Source organism: Pseudochaenichthys georgianus, chromosome 4 (assembly GCF_902827115.2).
Source record: "Pseudochaenichthys georgianus chromosome 4, fPseGeo1.2, whole genome shotgun sequence".
Classification (NCBI taxonomy): Eukaryota; Metazoa; Chordata; class Actinopteri; order Perciformes; family Channichthyidae; genus Pseudochaenichthys; species Pseudochaenichthys georgianus.
The window spans coordinates 34,709,900-34,737,392 of record NC_047506.1 but is presented as its reverse complement, the minus strand read 5'-3'; the positions used below and the strand labels follow the sequence as shown (position 1 = coordinate 34,737,392).

At 41.0% G+C, this 27,493-nt stretch overlaps 1 protein-coding gene and 1 long non-coding RNA gene across 2 annotated transcripts; one reads left to right on the top strand and one right to left on the bottom strand.

The window, feature by feature from the left end:
* Positions 1-335: 335 nt before the first annotated feature.
* Positions 336-11,108, bottom strand: LOC117445981 (serine/threonine-protein kinase pim-2-like). Its single transcript, XM_034081962.1, has 9 exons — positions 11,008-11,108; positions 10,653-10,841; positions 9,989-10,330; positions 2,938-3,032; positions 2,798-2,845; positions 2,392-2,607; positions 975-1,152; positions 697-873; positions 336-488 (listed from the first exon to the last, which is right to left on the bottom strand). The coding sequence occupies exons 1-9, from the start codon at positions 11,105-11,107 to the stop codon at positions 397-399; spliced, it is 1,437 nt and encodes a 478-aa protein (XP_033937853.1). The 5' UTR covers position 11,108; the 3' UTR covers positions 336-396.
* A 5,843-nt stretch (positions 11,109-16,951) lies between these two features.
* On the top strand, positions 16,952-20,911 carry LOC139433785 (uncharacterized). The gene is made up of 3 exons (XR_011643183.1): positions 16,952-17,023; positions 17,347-17,457; positions 20,380-20,911. It is a non-coding gene; the product is annotated as an uncharacterized lncRNA (long non-coding RNA).
* The last annotated feature ends 6,582 nt before the right edge of the window (positions 20,912-27,493 follow it).

Here is a 27,493-nt window from a genome sequence, read left to right as displayed (position 1 = left end):
CTGTTATTTCTAATTGTAAAGCCGATATTCCGTGGGGTCGGGGGCTCGGGACCTTGTCACCTTTTTCATACCTGATGAGTTTCCCTCCCTGACTACAGTTAGTGTGGAAGCTAGTAAGCCTACTATTTGATTTGTTTTAGATAGGCACTACATGTTTCATATGCAGACCTTATTTTCCTGTTCCATGTTCAAATAAATCATTTTCCGTGGTAATTTTTTTTTGGTCATGGAAAATTAGGTAAAGGTCATTGAGAAGTCTTGGAAAAGTCATTGAAAATCATTGGTGAAAAAGTGTATGAACCCTGAACATTGAATGGGAGCAACAGGGCTGTTTATTATGTTAGTTGGAGGTGTGTTGGTGGTGTTGAGGGCTTCATTGATGGTCTGGTGTGTAGATTACACCAGCCAGGGGTGCTGTTTCAGTGAATCCAGGCTGGGTCGGCCTTCTGGACTTTTGTCCAGACAGCCCTGGAGGAAATCACGGCACTCTGTATACAGAAAAACAGGAATCATACTTTGATGCAAGACTATTAGTGTTTATCCAAGGTGGAACATTAATGTGTTCATCACATGAATGCACAAACAGCCTATGATAATACTATACGTATTGCAATATAGGAGCTTTTTTGGGATTGGCGACTTAATGGCATTTTGGCCCTTAATTCAGCATCAACACTGGTAGTGCTTTTGACTTACCGTAAGAAAGACCCTTCCTAAGGTCAGGGATGACATTGATTATTTCATCGCTAGTATTGAAGGGGAGACAGGAATGGAGAATCACAAAGAGCACCACACCGATCTGCCAAACAGTTGTTGGTTCTGCCCTGTAGCTGCCACACATGAACCACTCAGGGGTGGCGTATATATAGGTACCTACAATACACACAGCCACACAGAGACACAATGAATGGTAAGGGACACAGCAAAGATGCTTTGTTGTTTCAGAGAACAAGACCATAAGAAAGAGTACCTACCATTTTCACTATGGTAAGTTCCTTGTGAAACAAATGTCCCGCAGCCAAAGTCTATGAGCCTCACACGAGGGACATCAGAGCTGGTCTCCATTAGAATGTTGTCCAGCTTGATGTCCCGGTGGAAAACACCTTTTGAGTGAACCTCGATGACTGCATCCACCAGCTGTCTTGTTATAGTCTGAGGGACAGTGGTGACTGGTCATTAGGGGCAGGTGGGGCACAGCCCCACCTAGTGTCAGCAGAAAGTATTACAAATAATGATTACAACAAAATGCAAAATATAAATTAAAAAATATATAAAATATATTTTAAGATCATGTTTAATCATCTGATTCGTCTGTACATTTCTGTTTTAGTCTGTGTTCTTCTAATTAGTGTCTACAGTGTGTGCCTATTGAGCTGTTTCGAGCCATGTGGGACAAAACCCGATCCTGCCCCTCCCTCTCACTGTCTAGACTCTAAGTGAACGGTGACTGTAAAAACTACATTGTGCATGCTCAGAGTATTTTCCTATTTAATGTGTGTGGCCATAGGGGCACTGAGCTGCCACATACGTCATCTCACATAATTCAGAGCTGATTGGCTGTAAGTACGTGTGCCGCGAAAAGTGTGGTGTGTGAAGAGGAGGAGAGAGACGCGTCCTAAAACCAGGAAGTAAGCTGCGCATGGCTTCCCTCCACAAAAAAGCAATGAGATTTCTCCATAGGATTTTAGAAAATAGCTCAAAATAAGATCTGTGGGAAACGTAGCTGTTAGATAAATGTACATTTTGTTCAGCCGGATAATATCCACATGTCTACCCTACTTTTATCATTAATTTCGAATCATAAATCCATCATTTAGATTTATGATAGACTTTTGAAACTACAAGAAGATAAGGAGGACTTTTACAAAAAAGTAAGATTTTTGTCCAGAAGGATAGGCAAATGGACTTCATCTTCAAGTCAAGGTAAGACCACCATTTTATTGAAAATGGGATCTTACTAAGAGAGAACAATTCAATATTTAAATGATACAATTACATTTTTTAGGTATCCTTCTGTTGAACTGTGTGTTTAAAATTAATTGAAGCATCAGACTAAAAAAGCTTTTGAAAATAATATTATATTTTGATTTAGGTCAAAATATAATATTTGTAAACCTGAAGAGTCAGTGCCAGTGCCTCACCAGCCATGAACCTCACTGCAGAAGCTTATATATAGACATCTGAGTTTTTTGTGCCCCACCACTTTTGTACATATAGAAACGCCACTGCTGAGAGAAATCAAAAGTCAAAGTCAACTTTATTGTCAATCTTTCAGTTTGTGTGTACAAATAGAGAGATCGAAATGCCGAAATAGACAAATACATGGAGACTGTGTAACATGGTGGGCTTGGACACATACAGAAAGACAGAAACACTGCATCAGCTACTTACTTTAGCTTCATGCTCCTTTGGGGACGACTGCCTGGAGTTCAGGTAGTCTATCATATCCATGCAGGGGACTGGTCTCTCCAGGACCAGAATGAGTTCTAAGTCCAGGTTATACCAGTCCAACAGGGTGATAGCTGCACTGGACTCTCCTGCTGCTGGTCGGAGTTTAAGCAGCAGCACTACCTCCATCGGCACCATCAATATTTTCCCTTCCAGTTCCTTTTGATTTAAAAGGGGAAAAAAAGAAAATCATGTAACTTTCATGTACACATACTGTATACACAAATCTGCAGTTACAACAGTTGGTTACAATCGGAAGGTGTATAATGTGAAGAGATATGCAATAAGAAATGTTACTCGATGAATTAAATTATGAACATACTGGTTTGTATTAAAACAAATAACTTACCACTGCTGTGTGCTTAACACCGTGCTGGGAGATATGTTTTATGGCCACCTACGGGACAGAAACAGACATATGGTTAGCTTATACTGCATACAGAATGAATCTGAATGATGTATTATGTTAGTGTGTGTGAGAGATCTTACAGGCAGATTGTCCTCTTTACGGTAGCCAGCATAGACTGAGCCGTAGCCTCCTGTACCAAGCAGATCTTCTTCTTGGTACTTTGCATGGAAGTCAGCTGCAGAAACAAAACACAAACACTTTGATGATACTTTGATGATACTTTGTTCGGGATGTGATTAAACTAATCCCTAAAACAAACCTGCATTGATTGAAATGTAATCATATTTATAATAAGCTTCCCAAAGGCTGACCCTGAGAGGAATAGTTGAGCCAGCACACGATTAGCTTATCTTAGCTTAGCATAAAGATTGGAAACAACTCATTTGATTGTGTCCAAATGTAACAGTTGTAAATATAGCAGTGGGGTTTATTTGTAAATCATTTTGTATAATGACACAAATTCTGTGTTTTATATTAAGTAATTCTGTGTTCTTCATTTTATTGAATGTTCAATACCTGACAAGGTCGAAGATCAGTGGGCGGAACTTCTGAAGTGTGGTCGCTGTGCTCAGGAGATAATTGTTGTGAGGACCCCCCCCCCAAGGCTTCTCAATTCTCTAATTTCCCCTACTCGTCTCCCCTCCTCGACTCCTATCCTCGATACTTAGTCCCGCCCACAGGAGATGCAAGCGGAGGACTCGAGGAGGGGAACCGAGGAGAGAGGAGGGGAAGCAGCAGGCGTTTAGAGAAATGAGTAAATCCTCTCTTCTGAGCGGTCATTTTAAAGAGACGTCCATTAATGATGACAGGAGGCACAGCAGCCCTCTGTCTGATGGACAGATGTGTTCATGACGACTTATATATTTACTTTTAATTCATTCACAGTGCGTTATAATGAGACAATAACAGGCTACAGATGCGGACATATACACACATATATTTATATATACAATTTCAGAATCAAACAAGTATGAGAGCACTCTCATAATAACGTAACACAACCTCTCTCTGGTCGCTGAAATGGGGAATTGAAATTACGGGCCAAAAGTTTTATTCAAAAGTTTTAAAAGTAAGCATAGGACACCAAACCAACGGAGACCCGTCTGTCCGCTGCATCTACGCACTGTACAATACACACCTACACACTGTACAACACACACCTACACACTGTACAATACACACCTACACACTGTACAACACACACCTACACACTGTACAACACACACCTACAGCTCCTAAAGCATATAGAGTGGCGAAGTCCCTCCCTTTCCGGGGGAGCTCCATGGGACCTTATTTTGGAAAAATCATGCATTGAAGTCAATGGAGAGAGAAAGATTATCTTTTGATCCCGTTTGAATTGTGCAACGAATTACACATGATGTTTGTCAATTTAAAAGATAATTTTGCAAGTCAAATAAATAAAAATGTGTCGTAAAACTGTGAAGTAACAAATGTTTTTGTGTGAAGCGCTCAATGAACTACATCTCTTGTCTTGCATACGTCAACAACACCAAGATGGCCGTCACGTTAGCACATTTCACTTATTTTTTCAGGATGAAGTGAAAAGTATTAAAAGAGGTGAACATCACTACAAGTCTGGCCATGTTGAGAACTGTACATACACAAAAGGGGAGTTAGTCGGTTCCGTAAGATCCAGCATGCGGGACCGGCTTTACAAGGTTTTGGTGAGTAACACGAGTGTAATGTGTAACTTTAATGTACGCGACTCTGGGATTTGTAGTCTTTCTAGTTGCGTATTTTTCATAGTCTTATATTTCAACAGTTTTAAGACAAACTGACTTTTTTGACATGGAAATGGAAATGTTTAAGATTGACAAACATCATATGTGTAATTCATGGCACAATTCAAACGGGATCGAAAGATAAGTTTTCTCTCTCTCCATTGACTTCAATACATAATTTTTCAGAAATAAGGTCCCATGGACCGGAAGTAGATGGGCGTGACTTCACCACTCTATAATATCAGGATACAGCCATTGTGTATTTTATTATGTGAAGCACTAAATGGTTTTAGAAAAATATCGACTCTTTGTTTGTAGTTATCTACTAAACTAAAGCATACAAATAAAGAGAGTAATGTAGGCCTGTTATACTGAGTGATATATATTATACACACTGCTTTGTTTTCTGCATGGACCTCACAGCTGTTCTCTCTGTAAAGCCCGCATCACACTGTCCCGAAATTGACACCCGATAAAGGAAATGTTCAAATTCGGCTCTGATTGTAACAACATCGGGCCATTCGTGAAGGCATCTTAAGCCATTGTCTGACCGCCAGTGGAGTTTCTCAGGCTCCGGCAGCAACTCCGTGAGCGGCAACTTCATAAGGCACTCGTGAGGGCATCTTGTCAAATCGTGTCATCTTCGTGTTGTTGCTGCCGGAGCCTGAGAAACTCCACTGGCGGTCATACGATGGCTTAAGATGCCCTCAAGAATGGCCCGATGTTGCTACGATCAGAGCCGAATTTGAACATTTCTTCTATCGTGTGTCCATCGGGTTGTTTTATTGCACAACAAAATCATGTAAACATATTATGTAAATAACCCAATTTGTGTTCTGTGAAACTGAAAAGGATATAATATATTATTTTGAAGGCGAGTTGACAGGAAGTTGTTGTTGCTATGGAAACAACATTACGGAGAAAACTTAATATCTTCTACATATAAAGACGGATAAAGTAAAGAACAAAGTCTGAAAATATCAGTACAGTATCTTAGTACTTTAACATAATTGTTTTTGTTACTTTCATTGCAGTTGTATGTCTTAAATGTAATGTAAATGTTGCCTTTGTGTGTGGTTCGGGGCCATCTTCGTGCGAAATTCACAATTCCATATTCGTGTGTCCATCGGGTGTCAAATTCGGGACAGTGTGACGCGGGCTTACACATCGCATCATGATGAAAGCAGTTAATACAATAATATCCAGGGGATGCATGCAGAGCTATCATTGGCTGAGATCAGTCCGGCCGTGTGTCACGACTCTTTGAAACATCACTGTTGCCGGAAATACATCCGCGGAGGAGCCGTGGAGGACCCATCAGTGTATCCTCGATTATAGCTCCTCCAGAGAGCCTCCTCGATGCTCGATGCTCGGTCCTCAATATGCGTTTAGAGAAATTAGATGTCCTTCAACATGGCGCGCTGAAATCCATTTCCGGGTCACTACCGGAGGACCGAGGAGTTGAGGAGTCGAGGAGGGGAAATTAGAGAATTGAGAAGCCTTCATTGTGTCCCTCACGTTTCCTCTTCCCTTTTTGAAAATGTTCCACGTGAGAGGAGTCACTGAGGGAAACCTAATGTAAAACTGATCATTATATCTGTTGTCAGATTATCAGTAATAAAACGGAGATCGTCAAAACTGTATGCTGGCTCGGGTCATCCCAACACGTTCTCACTCCCAACCCGTCACATGTTGACGGACGGTCAGGGCCCCTCCCCGTCACTCTATTACGGACAGGGTACCCCTTGAGAGTCAGTTTTTAACGGGCAGGGCATCCCATAGACCTTAATAGACCTCCCATAGCGTTGATAATAGACGCCATGAGAACGCTCCCCGACGGTCGGTTGTTATGCATGGTCAATATTGATATAATAATTAATTTTTTAATAGTCACACTTGATTTCGCCGATTTTCTTGTTGCCCCAGCTGGTCGACACCTCTTTTAGCAGAAACAAAGGCTACATTAATGTATTAAATCGATGTTAATCCATGTGTGTGGTTGTGGAATTAATGGACGTGCCGTTGTCCGTTACAAACTCTTCAACTACAACCCTAATTATATTTAAAAACATTTTAGAAGGCCTCACAAAATACTTTAATGTAAATTGAAATGTGAAGGGATGTGTGTTATGTGGTGATTGACATTATTCACCCATGGATCTATGGGTTGGGGTAGGCCTATTGTTGCGCACGGACATTATAGTTAACCGGACTTCCTGTTGATGTGAAATCCGAAAACATTTCTTTTTAAATAAAATAATACTTTATTCCGAGTTTGCTTGCTTTTCTCTTTGGAGGTCATCACATAACGGCATTGTAATACACGGTTCGGCTGCAGTAAATATTACATATCTGCCGTAGTTTGCTATTTATAGAGCCCTGGTGAGAAGACTTCTAGACAAACAGGAATAACTGCCGCCGAAACTGAATATGTGACATAAATATATCAGCAATTAAACAAAATCTTCAATTTCTCTTCACAATATAAGTCTCCTTGCAGTATCAATACTAATTCGGCTCACTTTTATATTTGATCCAATCGGTATATTGGTATATTTACACCATAACGGTGCACAGCTGATAGAAAGGGACACCTGGTGGTTAAAGCACGTTATTGAAATGTATTATTTTTAATATTTGATATTAATAGGAGACACAGACAGACATACTAATAAGGCTTTATTTAAAAATTAAAGAATACTTTAGGTTAAGGTCTTATTTTGAAGAGGAAAAAAGCTTTGGGGGTATAAATATTAAGCCTGCCAAAGTACTAATATATTGCTTTCCTGCAATGTTAACTACTGTATGTTTAAGCACTTATTTTAACTGATATTATACGTATTATACTCTTATAAGATGTATGTAGATAGTATAAGAAATGTGCAGAATACGACAGTTTAATGGTGGAGGTATACACACATATTGATAGATGTATTGTAATGCACTGTTGAGGAACCTGCGACCCAAGTTTTTCAACTCCGACCTTGTCAGGTATTGAATATTCAATAAATAAAGAACACAGAATTATTAAATATAAAACACAGAATTTGTGTGATTATTAGGGCTGTCAAGGTAACGCGTTAATAACGCGTTAACGCAAAAAAAAATTAACGCCACTAATTATTTTAACGCGATTAACGCATGTGTATTTTTTTTCCTCGGCCGCCCCGTAGTTTCAGAGCGCATCGAGTTTAAAATACCATCTACAAACTGATGCTGCTGACAGCCCCGCTCCTGCCGCCCGCTTGTGGCAGACCACACTTCCACGCTCACCGGCAGGCACCGACTGGCCATCGGGAGGACCGGGAGGGTGTGTGTATGTGTGGCCCGAGCGAGCGAGAGAGAGACCTTACGTGCATTGTTGTTGTTAGCATCTGGTGCTAGCTAGCTGCGCTAACGGATATAAGGAGCTGTTTAAATGAAAACAGAGGAGCGCTCTATCCACACAACTGCACCGAGCACTTGACTTTATGCAGGAAGCCAGACAGTGGGACATTGTACGGAAAGTCAGCACACTCATGATTGCAGCAACATGATTGCAGCGTCCAGGCAGCTCCCGTTCAAGCATATGCCTTGAGTTGCACATAGCTCCAACGATCCAACACACACGCACGCACACACGCACACATACACACACACACACACACATACACACACACACACACACACACACACACACACACACATACACATACACATACACACACACACACACACACACACACACACACACACATTGTATTATTGAATGAGAGAGGTTCCAGGTTGTTGTGTTTAATATTCATGAGAATATTTGTCATTGTTCAAATGATAATAAACATTAGCATAAAGCATATTTGTCCACTCATATGTTGATAAGAGTATTAAAAACTTAAAAAATATTCCTCTAAGGTACCTTTAGAACAGATCAAAAATGTGCGATTAATTTGCGATTAATCACGATTAACTATGGACAATCATGCGATTAAATATTTTAATCGACTGACAGCCCTAGTGATTATACTAAATGATTTACAAATAAACACCACTGCATATTTACAACTGTTACACATGCTGATGTAACGCAAATGTTTCCAACTTAGGATCAATAAAGTATATCTTATCTTAAGATGATCAATGGCTACTGCCATATTTGCCTCCTCAAGTGCATGTTTCAGGCCTATCAATTAACAACAGGAGGGGTCACAGACATAAGACCAGCTGTTAAATAAAGCTCTTATGACCTTAGCTGGCATGTGGGTATATTAATGCTGCCCATTATGGGCACAAGCAATTTTCACCTATTTATTAATTATATGTTTTAAATGTGAGTGTTTCCTGTCCCCTAAACCTCCAGGGATGTACACAGTTTAATACTGGCAACTTCTTATTATGGGAAATACGAAAACGTCTTTTAGAACTACAATTCCCAGTAGAGACGTGCCATAGAGCATGTTGCAAAACACATAATAGCCAGCATGTGTAATTCTGGGGACGGAGGGGGGGACGGGGTGGACCCGTTCAAATCCAGTTTTGGACAGTCTGCCGTGGTTCCATCCCATTTCAAAGTGCTGTTCGATGCTCAACGTAACCCTTGGCGCACACTCAAACATCCAATCACAGAGCTTGAGGACTATCACGGGGTTTGTCAAGCGAAGCGGAGAGAATACTTACTTCCGGGTGTAAAATTCTCTAAAGCAACTACTATGAGCTGCTCCGACCCTCGGTCCTGACGGACTCCAACTTGTGTTTATTAATCAAACAAATAAATAAACACAAGGATAATTATGTGTTATTGTTGAGTAAATAACAGTGTGTGGTTTAGAAAATAATACAAAATTAGAAGGAAAAAACGATGAAACAATACAGATGTCAGTATTCTGAGCCCCTACTCTCCCCATAACTGATGGCAACAAAAGTCGTACGTTATTCAATTAAAATAAATAAGTAAAAACAATAAGTGTGGCTTGATATTGAGTAAGAAAAAGGTTGATAAACGCTGTGAGAATGGATCTGCGGAGAGCATTTCGCCGCGATCCCAACTCCTCTATTACCAACTTTCAGGGAGCTCTATGCAAGTCAATGGGACGCCCTGCCCGTTGAAAATTGACTTCCAAGGGGTACCTGTCCGTAATAGAGTGACGGGGAGGGGCCCTGACCGACCGTCAACATGTGACGGGTTGGGAGTGAGAACGTGTTGGTCATCCATGAACAACGCAAAACACAATGCAGAGACCACTTAATGACACCGGTTACACAAACACAACAAAATCCACCTACCATTTCTCCCTACAGATATATACAAGAGTAAAGTAATCTGAATGTACTGATGGAAAGCAGACTTCTTTGATATTGAGCCTTTAATTTACAGCCTTCCCTTAAAAACATTTTCTTTACTGTGTTATCTTACCAATGCTATCACGGCAGGCAGCGCTGACTGAGGAGGACGTATTGTCACTGGAGGAGGTCTTGCTGAGGGTCTTTCTGCTCCTCTTTGTGGATCTCTGTGACTCCTCAGAATTCCTCTTTCCCCTCTTCCTGTCTTTAGCATCAGAGGTGATGCTGATCCTGGCTGGTGTGGATGCACCAGCAACCTCAGTGGAGGAGGACGAGCCTCTGAAGGTCTGAGCCTGTTCCTCAGACTGAGGGATCGGCTGCCTCTTTTTAGTGGACCTCCTCTTGCGCTTTTTCCTTTTCTTTTTGCCTACACTCACAGGTCCACCACTTTGTCCCGAGAGACTCTTTGTTTCTCCTGAAAAAAGCCAAGAAACATGAGCATTTTTGCGGTGTGGAGAGTTTATAATGAAAGGTGTGAACTAGTATCCAACTTAAATTAAACAAATGTATCTTCAAACCTACTTCTGTTTCAGCAGAAGTCTGATTTTTGTTAACTTTGCTCTCTTATCACTTCACATAGAAAGATAACTTCATTTTCTGATTCTCAATTTGACATATGGCCACTGGGTTGAAGCAGAATAGACTCTTACTGAGGTTTAACTGTATTTCTTCTTTTAGTTTCATCATAGCTTTTCTAAATATACTAAAATGTTTGTATAATTCCCATTTGATCTGACCTGTGCTGTGTGGTGTGCCAGTGAACTCTTGGGCACATGTTGCAATGGGGGCCCTTGATGAAGGCCCACTGGATCTGTGCCTGCGGCCCCTGGAGGGACTTGGACTTGCTCTGCTCCTCTCCTTGGTTCTTTTAAGACCCTCCTCAGAGTCTCTGTTTGAGGCCTTGGTGGGGTCAGTGTTGCGCCATACTGGCACCAAAAGAGATCATTTTGATTACTGCATGTTCTGTGTGTAATCTACTTTATTATCTGCTGTTTGAGTGACTTTGGGAAAGGTAGCTTAGTTTGGATTAGTCTACCAGCTAAATCATGTGGAGAGTGCGTTTTTAACCAGGATGTTGTCCTCACTACTCACCCTGTTGTCTCCTGGAAGACGGGCACTGAACAATGGTTATTGTGGGCCAAGTTTTTGAATCCATGACTGAGCAGTTATCTTTCACCAATGAAATTACCATCTGAATCTGACCAGTTGTATTCTCTTAGCCCGGAATGATCAGAACTCACTCCTGTGAACTGACACTCCGCTTCTGGGTTTCACTCATTCCATTCCATTCAATGTGCTTTATTATCAAAAAGTTAAGAACTGATCAGATTCAAAAGGAAAGGAAATGTTAAATATGTTCATAACATTAAATGAATTGCAGATATAGAATGAACACTCACTCTTTCTTCTACATTTTACTTGGTAAGAAGCATCTCTAAGTTTTGTCTTCAATTGTTTAACATATCTCTACCTAACATAACTATTTCTGATCATCTATATGACTGTTAACTAATAATAATACTATTGTGTTTTGTAAAATTATCACTTTAAATTGATGATAATGATAATTGTTACTTATTGCTTCTGTCGTTATTGCTATTTATTTTCAATTGTTCTATCTTATTTTACTTTCTCCCCTAAATCAGGGGTATCCACACTTTTTTCACTTGAGGGCCACATACAGAAAAACATACGAAGGGCTGGGCCTCTCGCTGGAGGTGAGGTATTTTGCCTCATGTTAAGTTATAAATTAGCAAAATCAATCAAATGTGTGTAAATAATGCTTGATACTTGAATATGCTTTAAGATAAAAGGGTTCCATTTATTTCCAAAAAGTGAAGCCTTAGATTGCTTATAATAAGGGTATTTCAGTCAGTCACGTGTTTCTTAATATGTTTATTATAAGCAGCGTTTGAGTTTGGCATCTAGGCTCGGGCCTCATCACTCCACAGATTTACAAAGAACATTGAGTGATGATTAGATAACCATCCCCCGAGCCTACAGGTGGAAGCTGGGGTGGTGGGGGGGCAGGCGAGCAGCAGCAACATGAAACACAGCAGCAGGAACATGAACGTAGCAATAGCAAGTGAACACAGCAGTGGCAGCAGCAGCAGCATAGCGAGGCAGAGGCAGGAAGACCTGGCAGCTTCAATAGAGCGGCATGTTTAGGAGAATGTGTTTGGTTGGTTGTCAGAGGGACGAGGTGCGTCACGTGTTAATGTATCATTGGTGCTCGAGTTGACTGCCTGAACTATAGCTCGCAGGCTTCGCCCCATATATTTGAAGGTTATATTTATATAACCTATATTTATATTTAGCGTGTTATGCAAATAAGTTATTGGGCTTTTTTTATCAACTAAGATTTGTCAGAGAATGTCTTCAACTTTAATTGACTGAATTTGTTTGAAAACTGGGTTTTAGTAACACATGAATACTACTATAATAATAATAATGATAATTCCTTACATTTATTATAACGCTTTTCCAGATGCTCAAAGCGCTTTACAAATACACATTACAAACATATCATACATGTAACGGTCATGTACTGTGGACAATACCCACAGGAGCAAATTCAGGTGAAGTGTCTTGCCCACGGACACAGTGGCTTTACAGACGCAGCGGCGGTGGGTTTCGAACTGGTGTTCCCCAACGCCCCCTTGATCTGATGATCAACGCACAGCCCACTGCTCCACTCCGCCCATCTTCACACCTCAAAGTCATCAAGGCGCTGTACAGGTACACATTGCACATATCATACATGTAATGGTCAGTGGACAGTACCCACAGGAGCAAATTCCGGTGAAGTGTCTTGCCCAAGGACACAACGGCCTGACGCAGTAGCGGCGGGGGCGGGTTTCGAACTGGAACGCCACCCTTGATATGTTGATCAACGCACAACCCACTGCGTCCCAATACTGTAATATAGTACAATATAAGAAAAACACAAGTTTCAGTGCGGGTGATATTCCATTGAACTTTTTGAATTTGCTGATTCAAAATGGGCAACGGGCCACAGTTTGGACACCCCTGCCCTAAATCATCATATACTCAATGTGCACCGACACAAACACACACATACTTTCACTGTTACGGCCTTGAAAATACCCCTCCCCTCCTGTGCCTGTTGGCATGTGGCGGTCGGGACCCCAAGGCCATTCTTTGGAGCCCCCGGTTGGTGTGGTGACGCAGATAGGTGCTACTAAAAAAAAAATACACCTCCATAGATGAAGCACAAACAGCTTGCACAGAAGAAAAGACCCCCTCCTGAGAGTTTGAGGGGTGTCCTGCGACAAATCAGTCTCTCCCGCTAAACCCAAAAGAAACAATTGAAGAATATAAAAACAGAACTTATTTGATACAATACACTTTATTGTCCCCTTAAGTAAATTAAAGCAGGATTGTCCTCTCAATCCTGCAGTTCCAGAGAAGATGAAAACTGTACGAAAATAGATGTATTACTTTCATACGGTTATTGCCATATTTATGCAGTGAAAATTGTATCAAAGCTGCATATAATCAGTTTGAAAGCCTTTCATAATACTTTCAAATCAAATCAAGTTTTATTTATATAGCACATTTATAAACGATTTTTGGTCGAGCTAAAGTGCTGTACATATAATAAAAATAGCCTACACAGTAGAGACACTTTACAGCAAATACAACAGCACAGATTGTTCAGAATATCAGTATGAGAAAAAACGACACCCTCTGTCCTTAGACCCTCACAAACTTCCAGAGAAAACCCAGTTTAAAGGGAAACATGGGAGAAACCTCAGGGAGAGCAGCAGAGGAGGGATCCCTCTCCCAGGACGGACAGACGTGCAACAGATGCCGTGTATAACTTTAGACAGCATTGTATACATTTTACTTGAACCTGTTAACACTGTAATAAAGTTATTATTAAGTTAAGTTGTTTTGTTGCTTACTCATATTTAAGGATTACATAGAGTCAGGATGTCAGACTGACCAAGTTTTCTAAACTTAAGGCAATTTCTGTTTGGTAGATGATTTATATGTTGTAACAATGCTTTTGGGCAATAAATCATATACTGTTGGAAAGCCTGTTATTTACCTTTCCAATGGTACCACATTTGTGAGGAACAAGCATTTGTGTGATGAGCAGCAGATCTGCGTATGTTGGGTGCGCCCATGAAAAATGTGACAAATCTCATTTTTCAAACAGCTTTTTTTGCTGCTGACTCTAGTTTGGTGTTGTTTGGTGGATTGAAGTCTGATAAATAAAGACATGTTTTCAACAATTGATTTATTAACTATTTATTTAACAAGCAGCCTCAGTGTGGAAGAATCAAACTCAGCCACAACAGCCTCTCCTCCTCATGCTGTCACCAGCCTGCTCACACTCTGCTGTGGGATGGCATCCCATTGTTCAACCAGCACTTGTCCCAGGACAGCCAACACGGTTGTGTTGGTCACTCTGGCACGGACAGCAGGGCCAAGTTGATCCCAAAATGGGGTTCAATGGGGTTGAGGTCAGGACTGCAGGCAGGCCATCCTCTCCTCTCCTATTGGTGCAGCAAGCAGCAAAGCGTTCTCCGCGTAATCTCCACACTGTGAGTCTGTGACCCTACGATCCAAGTGCCGAAGGCAGAATATGTTGAGGTTCCAGTGCAAGTGGGCCTGATGGTGAAGGGCAGTCATGGAAGGCCTCCTGGCATCCATGCGAGACTGGAGAGTGGCTGCTGTTTGGCATTGGCAGAGGAGATTTGTCACATTTTTCATGGGCGCACCCCACATATTCAGCTCCGCTTTTCATCAAATGCTTGTTCCTCACAAAAGTGGTACCATTGGAAATGTAAGAAAACAGGCTTTCCAACGGTATAAGATGTATTGCCCAAAAGCATTGTTACAACATAGAAATCATCTACCAAACACAAATTGGTGTTAAGTTTATATATTATATTTACATGTAATACTTTTTAATATATGGTAAGGTACGTTTATTTATATAGCACATTTCAGACGCAGAGGCCATTCAAAGTGCTTTACATGATCATTAACACATAATAGTAAGACAACAGAGAGGAACACAATAAATAAACATAATGGAATAACAGATTCATAAAAACAATGCATTAATGAGATACAAAATAGTTTAAAAACGACATTGTAAATACGGTAGGTGCTAAAACAAGTGAAAAGGCTTCTGGGTAAACAGCTCTAAAAAGTAGTGTTTTTAGCCTCGACTTAAAAGAACTCAATGTTGGTGAAGACCTCAGGTTTTCTGGAAGTTTGTTCCATTTGTGGGGAGCATAAAAACTAAAAGCAGCTTCGGCGTGTTTGGTTCTGAGCCGGGGGACAATGAGTAAGCCCGCCCCCGATGATCTCAGAGCTATGGGGGGCTCGTAACAGGGCAGCATGTCAGACATATATTGGGGTCCCACTCCCAAACCATTTAATGCTTTATAAGTTAGCAATATCATTTTAAAATCGATTCTGTAAGCTACTGGTAGCTAGTGCAGAGACCTGAGTACTGGGGTGATGTGTTCTACTATTTTTGTTTTGGTCAGGACTCTGGCAGCAGCGTTCTGGATTAGTTGTAGTTTTTTTACAGAGACCTGTAAATACACTATTACAGTAATCAAGCCTGCTAAAAACAAATGCGTGAACAAGTTTTTCAAGGCCTTGTTGAGACATGAATGTTCTAAGACTGGCTATGTTTTTCAGGTGATAGTATGCTGATAGTATATCAACATCATTCATTCTAAATGTACCAATGCCAAAAGAAACCTTAAAAATATAACAGATATTGCCATTTAAACATAAATTGGGTCCACATAATGCATAATACTGAGGTGCGGTCCTCAGGTTATCCTGACGGTGATGCTGCTTTTGTCTGATGGTCTGTGTGAGGTGAGTCTGTTCAGAAAACATCACAACAGGAACTTCAGGAGTATCTGGTCACTCAGCAGATTCACTGTTACATTGCACTGTCATGTTATAACATCAAAGTATGGTAAAGTTTACTACAACATGTATGTGGTTTTAACAACAGTATAAAAGATAATGACAAGTGATTTTTATCAAGTATCGAGTAACACATTGATTGACAGAACATCTGACTTGAGTGTAAGTTGTGACAAAGCCTTTAAAATATGCGAGAGGTTCCAATAATGATGTATGACCATAGAGACCTGGGGACATTTTATTTTATATGTTACACTGGAAATGCAATGTAGATGCTGCAGTACAATATTACAATATTACAGTATAGTGTCATATTACAGTACTTTTTCACTAATATTACAGTACAGTGTCACTAGTATTACAGTACAGTGTCTTAATATTACAGTGTAGTGTCACTAATATTACAGTACAGTGTCACTAATATTACAGTACAGTGTCACTAATATTACTAAAATGACATCCTGACGACTATAGCTATCTTAAACAGCCTGTGTAACAGTTACACTTATTTTGTATTATTTAGTTGTTTTATATTGTTTTCATACATATGTTATATAGCATATCATGTCTTTTCATGTTAACCTTAAACTTAAAGCTGTAAGACACAGAATCAAAAAATATATAAAGGAGTTCAAATTAGCACAGCAGCAGTAAAATGCAACATACACAGTAATAAAGCAGTTGTATTAATCCAAAAACATCTGATATAGCAGCAAACTGGGATCATTTTACTGACTTATTTTACTTTTAATACTTGAAGTACATGATAGTACCAACATACTTTTACTTAAGTAAGGTTATGATCGCTTACTTCTACTAGCAGTGATATTTTCACAGTATGGGGATTACTAAAGGATTTGTTGATTTTATCCACCCCAGCATCTGAATAAGATATTGGTTTCACACAGTAGTGGGGAAGTTACGAAGTACATTTACTCATGGCCGTATCCACCATTGAGGTCACCGAGGTCCGGACCTCGGTAATATTTTTCGAGCTGTGTATATAACAAAACTTGTGAAATAATTGCACTAAACGGGGTTCTTTGTAGTACTTCCATTTACTGACGATGGGGGCGCTGCATAACTACATAGCCTCGATTAAAGCAAACAGAAGAATACGATATGTATCAACAAACCACTGCAGCCCGGACTTGAACCGGAGCAGCGGAGGAGTGATGAGGTATCTAGAGATCTGAGTCCAGCGGGCTGCTTTTGTTTCTGTTCATCAGGACATCATATGGCCATCAGATCCTGTGTGAACGCTCTACGTTAGTCAGTGGACGTCCGACAACATGCACACTAAGTTATATTGCAGCTATAGGCTATACTTTGATTTAAATTGCGTGAATAAACTAGCTAGAGAGCTAATAATAAGTTAATAACATTCATCCCATGTCAGAAGGATTACCTTTTAACAAACGTTGTAATGCTTTTCTTTCATTTCGATTTGAGTAAAACATTGAAGATATAACATTGTATTGTTTTCTTTTTACACTGACTCAGATATAATGAAAAGACTACATCAGTCGAGGCTCAGCTTTGGTAAGGAAGAGACAGGACGGGCAGAGAGAAAGAGAGAGAGAGAAAGTGATGGAAGTCAGGAAGGAACTGCAGGTACAGTCACACAAAATAATGTAGGCTTAATAACCCCATCTATCTATCCATCCATCCATCTATCTCTATCTATATATCCATCTATCTCTATCTATCCATCTATCTATATATCTCTCTATAACTTATTCTTCATTTACAATATAGACAATAGGCATAATTTTAAAACAACATATATCTATTGCAGTTATGATGTCATAATAACATAGAATTGTATAAAACACCATTTGATTACATCTTTGTTCTGTTTTGAGAATCAAATAAAACAGATTTAAATAAAAGAATAATGCAAACAAACAAGTGAAATGAACTAAATTGCTGAATTGCTTTGAATTCACTGGCAGGAGCGACAAGTGAGAAGAAGCAAAAAGTGAACAACGAGGGAGAGATTGAACAAAGAGAAAGAGTAGAGGACAGAGAGAGTAAAGAACAGGAAGAAGACAGAGAGACTAAAGAAGATGGAACAGAGGGTGCAGGTTATGGAAAGGAGAGAGACATGGGAAATGAATGTTGACAATGTTTTGTGATCATTTTAGCCTCTTCTGCATGTCCAGATCATTAATAGTAACAAACAACTGATTCTTATGCATTATACTTTCAAAAATAATTTATGCTGACATTGTCAGCCCACTGACATGGTTTGAAATCAATATATTATCCAATTTTTGACCCCCCACAGGACTTAAAAAGCACCTAACTAGATCATGAAAATCCCCAAAAATTAGGGGGGTATCCCCCGAACCCCCCGAACATGTTTGGACCTCGGTATTTAGGATATCCTAGATACGGCCCTGCATTTACTTACGTATGAATTGTAAGATTATTGTACTTTACTTCCCTACATTTATGCTACAGCTTAATTACTTTATAAATAGAACTTTAACACCAAAAGTATAAAATGTTAAATCTTTAATTTGAAGTGGATTAAAATATATAACATGATGGTACCGCTGACAATGAGTTTCTTATTAAACATGAATATTTGCTGCTTTTCTTTTAAAATATGTTTTCAATAATTAATTATTTAAAAAATAGTTTTTTTCTGCAACGAATACTTTTGATGTTAACACTTCGAGTACATTTGCCTGATCATGATTCATTTTTAAATCCTTTTACCATGTGTAAATGGAGGATTCTTACTTGTGATGGAGTATTAGTGTAGCATCAGAGTCGGGAAGTAAGTACCTTTACTCAAGTACTGTACTTAAGTACAATGTTGAGATACTTGTACTTTACTTGAGTATTTCCATACTTTCTACTTCGATTTCACTACAATTCCGAGTTAAATTGTGTACTTTTACTCCACTACATGTATTTCATACCTTTAGTTACTTTACAGATTTGGATTATTGGTGTGAAATATAATCAACTCTTAAATCAGACTTTAGTTACAACTGGAGTAAATTCACAAGCTACCCTGCAGTATACAAAGTCATTACAACTAGCTGCACCTTTACCAACTTTGATGAATCAATAATTATAATCAAAACACATATTATTCTGAAATTGACCAATCTGCATAATGAGTAATTTTACTTCCGGTACTTCCTATATTTTGATGCTAGTACTTTTGTACTTTTACCTGGGGAACATTTTGATGTAGGACTTTTACTTGTAACAGCGTTTTTCTACACTCTGGTACTTATACTTTTACTCAAGTAGGAGATCTGAGTACTTCTTCAACCTTACACATAATTGGGGCAACAAAGCTCTCGAAACTATGCATGGATATGAAGCCTTTTGGCCAGCTGTTTGGGCAGATTGCTCGTGTTTACCCCCCCACCCCGCACACAGACGAGACAGAGGGCTTGGCCCTTTCTCATTTCTCTAACTGCCCTCCTCGACTATCCTCGAGACTTAAGAGGTTTCTCAATACTCTAATTTCCCCTCCTGGACTCCTTTCCTCGACTCCTATCCTCGATACTTAGTCCCGCCCACAGGAGATGCGAGCGGAGGAGCCGAGGAGGGGAACCGAGGAGAGAGGAGGGGAAGCAGCAGGCGGTTAGAGAAATGAGAACTCCTCTCCTCTGAGCGGTCATTTTAAAGAGACGTCCATTAATGATGACAGGAGGCACAGCAGCCCTCTGTCTGATGGACAGATGTGTTCATGACCACTTATATATTTACTTTGATTCATTCACAGTGCGGTATAATGAGACAATAACAGGCTACAGATGCAGACACACACACACACACACACACACACACACACATAAATACAATTTCAGAATAAAACAGAGCACTCTCATAATAACGTAACACAATCAGAGACTGGATATACCCCCCCCCCCCCCTCGCTACAATGAGGAAAATAAATTACGGGCCAAAAGTTTTATTTACAAGTAGGCCTATTAAAAGTAAGCGGAGGACACCAAACCAACTGAGACCTGTCTGTCCGCTGCATCTAGGCACTGTACAACACACACACCTACACACTGTACAACACACACACCTATACACTGTACAACACACACACCTCCTACACACTGTACACTGTAAAATATTACCATGATTTCACAATATTTAGCTGTAATATTTTACAATAAATTACTGTTTTACCACTTTACAGTCTTTACCTGTAATGTTCACAATATAATACTGTCATTTTGAATTTCACAGTGAAATAAATACAGGCACAGTTAATTATTGTGAATGTACAGGATAAATGATTACCAGGATTTCACAACATGTTACTGTATTATTTCACAGTAAAATACTGTATTCAGACCATCCTCTGTGATACCACAACAAATTAAGTGATTTTCTTGCTTTCATCGCTCTTGCTTGGCTTTAAATAGTAATTTCTTTCTTTGGTGCAGGTTTTACTTAAATTGAAAGGGGCACCGCTGCATGTGCCTTAAAATAAACGATGCAACATATACATGTATGTAAAATTAAATGGTTGTCTTGGCTTATTTTTTTCAGGTGCTTCCTGCGCATTAACCCTGACGGGCTCGAAAGCCAAAAAGAGGCATGGCAATTTAAACCCCCATGTCAGCACATTCTTCAGAAAACTTGTTGACTTTGAGTTGATGTCTGCACATGTTACGTGCTCCCCTCCTTGTTTTCTGTCTGTCTCCCAGCTGCAGGTGCACCTGGTCTGCCCCTGGCTCCGCCTCTGCCCAGGTGTTCCAAATTCCACTCAGCCGTGTATATATAAAGAGAAGCTGGAGGAGAAGGATGTCTCGCCTGTCCTAACGCTGGGAGACACTCCTTAGAATACCTCTTTGCCATTTTGAGCTGTAGGCTATATTTTTGCAGGTGTGTTTATGTTTAGCCTGTAGGACCTAGTAGTCCAGTTTTTGTGGCTTTATTTTGTTTCCCATAGGGTTTATATTTGATTTCTGGTTAGGGGGGGGAGTTCTGGGTCCTACGGCCCGTGGTGTGGCTGGCTCGGGTTCCTTCCTTCTGTTTGTTCCTTTTGGCCAGTCCTCTTTTTGTTTCCCGTTTCGCTTGTGTGAGCAAATGGCTGATTATCAATAAATGCTCGTTACCAAGTACCGGTTATTGTGTGTATTCTTTCATGTTGCGGGTCTCAGCACGAGCCACTACCGCGGAGTAGAGGTTGGTATGAAGGTAGATATGGTGCAAAATGTGAGAGCGTGTAAAACCTGATGTGAGCACTTGCAGAAAAAAAATCTGAGTTTGTGTGCTTACATTTACACTTGTATAAAATATCCACGTAACTGTGAACCAAATGTACACTTGTATAAAATATCCACGTAACTGTGAACCAAATGTACACTTGTAAAAAATATCCACGCAACTGTGAACCACATTTGAAGTCACAGAAGAAAAAAAAAAGTTTTGGAGCTTGTAGAAAAAAAATTAATTTAGAGATGAAATGTTCACTTTTAGAAAGATACATATTTTTTAAATATATTTTCCATTACAACTGCAACTTTATTTATTACAATCTCTCAAATCAGTCATTACAACTTGACGAATCTGCTCTGTGGCAGTATAAATCGACGAATCTGCGGTCTTGACTTTTGCTACACTTCTTGCGATAAATGTGTTGCAAAAGTAATTGTCACCTGTAGATGTGGGGGGAGGGAGCAAGCCCCCAGGAAGTGCGCCGGAGTCTGATGAGAATAGTCGTGCTGGTCAAACGGCGGTACTACACTTCCTTTAGGTTGCTGGTCCCGGAAACACTTTTTCCCATTGACTTACATGGGGAAAGAGTGGTCTGTAACTCATTGGATAATTTTTTTAAACTAAATAAACTACCCAGTATGAACGTTTGTATAGCCCTTATTAAAAACATTCGGTCCTCAAGTTGTAAAATGTGCTAATAACGTTATTCTGAGAGTTATTTCCCTCGGCATTACTAGTTACATTACCGTTTTTTTTTCATATGGAATGCAGTTGGAGGTCAACCAATCACAGAGCTTGAGGCAACGCGGAACAATAGCTGAGGATTCTGGGTAGTGTAGTGTCTTTGGCCATCCTAAACTGAACAAATATTTGTTTCTCCGAATCGAAGGGGAAAATTACAAAAGCATTGCACACAATTTAAACCAATCAATGTTGTGTAATCAACAAGGATAATCTGGTGTTTTTTAGTTGATGAGTAGTGCAGATATCACTGTAAAATCAATCGACAGTAAAGAGAATGCTTACTTCCGGTTGTAAAATCCTCCGTTATCCAATGGGAATGGATGCTCACATTGCTCTCCGTAATACAATAAAGGGGACATGATCAAATCGGAATATAATGTTCTTTTAAAAAACGTTAACTAGGGAACAATCTATTTGACACAGCTGAAGCTCTGGCCTTCCTTAAAAACAAACTAATTTAATACAAATCACAGTTGTATTACACACAATGCACTGTTTTTTGAGAACAAAAATGTGTAACTAATACACCATAATACATTCTGATGAAAAATAAAAATTATTATGAATACAAATAAAATAAAAGAAGCCTCCCGTGAGTTACTACAAGCTATAAAGTCGATTTTAAAAACGTTTTATAGAATAAAAGCTCACTGCAGGACGTTGTAGAAATGCGTGTGTGCACCACGACAAAGGAGCCTCATTCACTTTACATTGGGGTTGTTTGCGTGGTGCAGACACGCAAATGTAACAAAGTTCGTGACTCCACCACGCATTGTGGTGTTAAGAAGTCGTGGTGGAGTCACGCATTCTGGTGAGATCAGGTTGTTTCTTTTAGTAACGACCCCATCTCTGGTTATAGCGCATTTCCATTGCAGCGGCTAGCCCCGTTTTAACGTCCTTTAGCGTCCAGGCCAGGACAGTTTTTGGTGGCCTTTCCATATAGCGTAGTACTGGCTAGTGTGTATTTCCCCCCAGTTTTTTCCGGCCCCATAAAATCGTGATTCTATGGCCAGGGACAACGAAGCTGAGTATGCTAAACTAGAGAGGGAATTGCTAGCAAGGGTGGTACTACATGCATACATATAGTATCTTATATCATCTTCCTATTATACACACATGCATTTCCAAACATTTGGACTACCTATGTTGCAAATGTATTATCTTTTCAATTTACACACAGCATCTATTGTACGTCTGTCCGTCCTGTGAGAGGGATCCCTCCTCTGTTGCTCTCCCTGAGGTTTCTCCCATGTTCCCTTTAAACTGTGGGTTTTCTTCGGAAGTTTTTCCTTGTACGATGTGAGGGTCTAAGGACAGAGGGTGTCGTATTGTCATACTGATATGTATGGCTGAATTCCCCCATCCAATCTCTTCACATTGGTCAAAACTTCTTCCTCTGCTGACGAGTCCGAACTCAAATACTCCGCCATGTTTCCGTGTGTTGACAAAGTGAACGCATGGATGACGTCACGACCATCACGTGACTACTGAAAATGGCAAAAATGGCGGCGGCCAGACGGAATATAAAGGTTTTGATAAAAAAGAGCTATAAAATCATTATTTACGGGGGAATATCGCTGATTTCTTCAGGGTATGGTTTAAACATAATGTTTCACTAAATACTGAAGTTTTGATTAATTATCTAATGAGTGGACCATTCCTTTAAATAAAGTTAATATTACCAACGTAGATTAACGCTCCTGTAGTTTCTTATTGTACTTGCAATTGTTTTAGTTACGTGTGGGCTACTTAACATGAATAATCAGTTACTATCCTTTTACTCCATCACATTTCAAAAAGAAATAGGCTATTGTTATTTTAACTCCACCACTGTAATCCATCATCAGCTTTACTTTTTAGATAAAGTTTTAACTCACAATTGATCATAACAGGCTTCAACATATACATTTTTATATATTACCAAGTGGTTTCATGTACAACCCACACAAGTATCATGCTAAATGAAGCTCTGTTGCTTGGATATCACTAGATCCTGATGTCAGCGTAATATAAAAGTACATAACGATTGATGTGTAATTTAGCATAATTTACTAGCTAGCCGCTAGCCACTAACTGCCGCCTCATTTATATAAATCCAGTACCATGCTGTCATGAACGCGCGGTGCTATTACGTGTATGCAAATTCACGTGCTTAATGTGAACGAGCCTTTTGGGCGGCGTGGTTAAAGTTGCGCATGCTCTATGAGTGCACATACGGGTACTTCTCAGGCATGCTGGGTAATCTGTGACGTTTCGCTCTCTCAAAAGTTGGGCCATTTTGTCATCATGCGCCATTGAGCAACTCTCATAGGAATGAATGAGGCCCCGCCTCCCACGCTGTTTCCAGTTCAGTCTCTGTTCATTTACCGGGATACAAACCGGAGGAGCAAGGCATGGAGGGAGGTGGCAGAGACAGTGGCTTGAACTGGTAGGTTTTTGCCAGTTTGGGGAGTTTATATTATATATGATATTCTGAACAAACTGTGCTGTTGTATTAGCTGTAACGTGTCTCTACTGTAGGCTAGTTTTATTATATGTACAGCACTTTGGCTCGACCAAAAATCGTTTATAAATGTTTATAAATGTGCTATATAAATAAAACTTGATTTGATATATCCAGTGTACTTAATTTTAACATTGAATGGACAGCTTGCAGGCATAGACACTATATTTAGCCAGCATGGAATGTAGCATAAAATAGCACCATAGACATTAATGTCATAAATGTTCATCATATAAAGTGTGAATGTAAAACAGCTGGAGCTTCATCCGTGGACTCTGCGATAGGTGTGCGTGATGTCCTTCCTATCGTCTTCCTGCGGAGGAAGTTGTGCAACACACAGGTGGCCTTCACACACAACTCTGCTACCTCCGGGCTGGTGGTGATGACACGCCGGAACATTCTCCACTGGGATGAGAGGATGCCAAACGCACATTCAACCACCAACCTGGCCCGGCTGAGGCGGTAGTTGAACATCCTCTTTTCGCGTGTGAGGTGACGTCCAGGGAACGGACGCAGCAGGTTGTCCATCAGCGGAAAAGCCTCATCTCCAACAAACACATGGGGAAGAAGGCCGAGCCGCTCTGCTCCTGGGGTGACGGTGTCAGGTGGTAGCTGCAGACTGCCATCTCTGAGGCTCTCTCCAAATGCAGAATTCCGCAGGCTCCCACCGTCGCTGCTCCTTCCAAAGCCTCCGACATCCACTACCCTGAAGAGGTACTGGGCATCCACGACAGCCAGCAGTACCAAGGAGTGGGTGGACTTATAGTTGAAGTACAGGGACCCAGAATTTGCCGGAGCCTGGATCACCACGTGCTTCCCATCAATGGCACCAACGCAATTCGGAAAGTTCCAGCGCTCCTGGAACCCAGCAGCGATGGCTCTCCAGTCCTCGGTCTGTGGTACCGGCATGGTTTCCTCAACCAGGGCGGTCCAGATGGCACCCGCAACCTCCCTGACAATGACAGCCACGGTTGCATGCCCGACCCGATAGCTGAATGCTATGGTCCTGTATGAGTCACCGGTTGCCAGGTACCTGAGAAAAAAATAATATACATGATTAAAAAAAAGTATATGTCCCCACACACACAGCCCACAGACACACACACACACACACACACACACACACACACACACACACACACACACACACACGCACACACACATACACACACACACAGACCACAGACACACAGACCCCCCACACACATAGACCACAGAGACACACCCCCCACACACACAGACCCCCCCAGACCACCCCCCAACACACACAGACCACAGACACACACACAGACACACACACACACACACACACACACACACACAGACCCCACACAGACCACAGACACAGACACACACACACACACACACACACACACACACAGACCCCACACAGACCACAGACACACACACACCACAGGACACAGGTGGCCTTCACACACAACTCTGCTACCTCCGGGCTGGTGGTGATGACACACACAGACCCCCCCCCCCACACACACACACACACACACACACACACACACACACACGCCATGTACACAGGGGAGCAATACTGTATTTACCTAGCTATCTTAATTAATGTCATCCATCTGAACTAAATCACAGACTTCATTCATCATTCATCCATGGCATGCATTCTCTCTCTTGATATACAGAGTCAGGTTACAGAAGTAGAAATACACAAAACGTACCGCAGGCAGATGGCGAGTCGCTCGGCGGGTCCGATTGACAAACGCATATGGGTGTCTGCCTTTGAAATCAGTGGACCCACTTTTCCGAGCAACTCGTCGAACACGTCTTTGCTCATCCTGAAGTACTGCTGAAACAGTACATCATCCAGGCGGAGCTCTTGGACCAGAACGTGGTATTCCCCCCGTTGCAGACCTTTTCTGAGTATCGGATGTACCCAACAGCGACTTACACTACATGGCCTCCAGCGAGACATTGCATACACTAAAGCCACCCTTGCTACTACACTTGCCCATGCTACCCTTGCTACAAAACCGGCATCCATTTTGGCAATAGTGGAGAAGAACCGGGCTTTTCCTTTTTTGCTATGTCGGGGGCGGGAGATTCATGTGATTGGTTGTTGGTCACGTTGACTCCCCAAGCTTCAGACACGCCCACCGTCAAGCGTCAACGCACGCACGACGGTCCATTACGGACGGTCTGTGTGTGTGTGTCTGTGGTCTGTGTGTGTGTCTGTGGTCTGTGTGTGTGTGTGTGTGTGTGTGTGTGTGTGTGTGTGTGTGTGTGTGTGTGTGTGTGTGTGTGTGTGTGTGTGTGTGTGTGTGTGTGTGTGTGTGTGTGTGTGTGTGTGTGTGTGTGTGTGTGTGTGTGTGTGTGTGTGTGTGTGTGTGTGTGTGTGTGTGTGTGTCATCACCACCAGCCCAGAGGTAGCAGAGTTGTGTGTGAAGGCCACCTGTGTGTTGCACAACTTCCTCCGCAGGAAGACGATAGGAAGGACATCACGCACACCTATCGCAGAGTCCACGGATGAAGCTCCAGCTACTCCAACCCTGCGTGATGCACCAAGGATGGGCTCCAACAACGCCACACGCAGATCCATCCAACTGCGGGACATCTTCTGCAGCTATTTCAATGAGGAGGGTGCAGTGCCATGGCAGCATAACGTGGTGTAGGGTCACCATGGCTCTTTTAAGAGCCTCCAAACCAAAAGCTCTTTTAAGAACTACCCATATTTTCTTTAAAAAGCAAATATTCCATATGAGCCATTTTAAAAACAAACATTCCTAATAAACATGTTTCTTAAATTGATATTATGCATTGCTAACAACCTTTTTCCTTCAGCCCTGTTTTTACTGATAAACCACTCGTGATTTCAACAGGTTTTCACATGAACAATTATAAAGAAGACAGCACATTATACATCGACATACATGAAGCTTCTGTATATTCCGTATGTTGTAACTGACAAACGACATGAACAAGTGAAGACACAGTATAGCCATAACATACTTTAAATGACTTTTATTTATAATAATGTATATGTAATATTGTGAGTGAAGTGTGTGCAGTGATGAGTGTAAAACATGTAGTGTGGATCAGTATGGCTGTAAATAACAAAACAAAATTCAGCCTTATCTTCTTTGCCATGGACATCCTTCGCAATGAAGGCAAGAGGCCCCGGAGAAACAACTCGTCCTCGTCCTCCTCCACCACTGGACGAGGTTG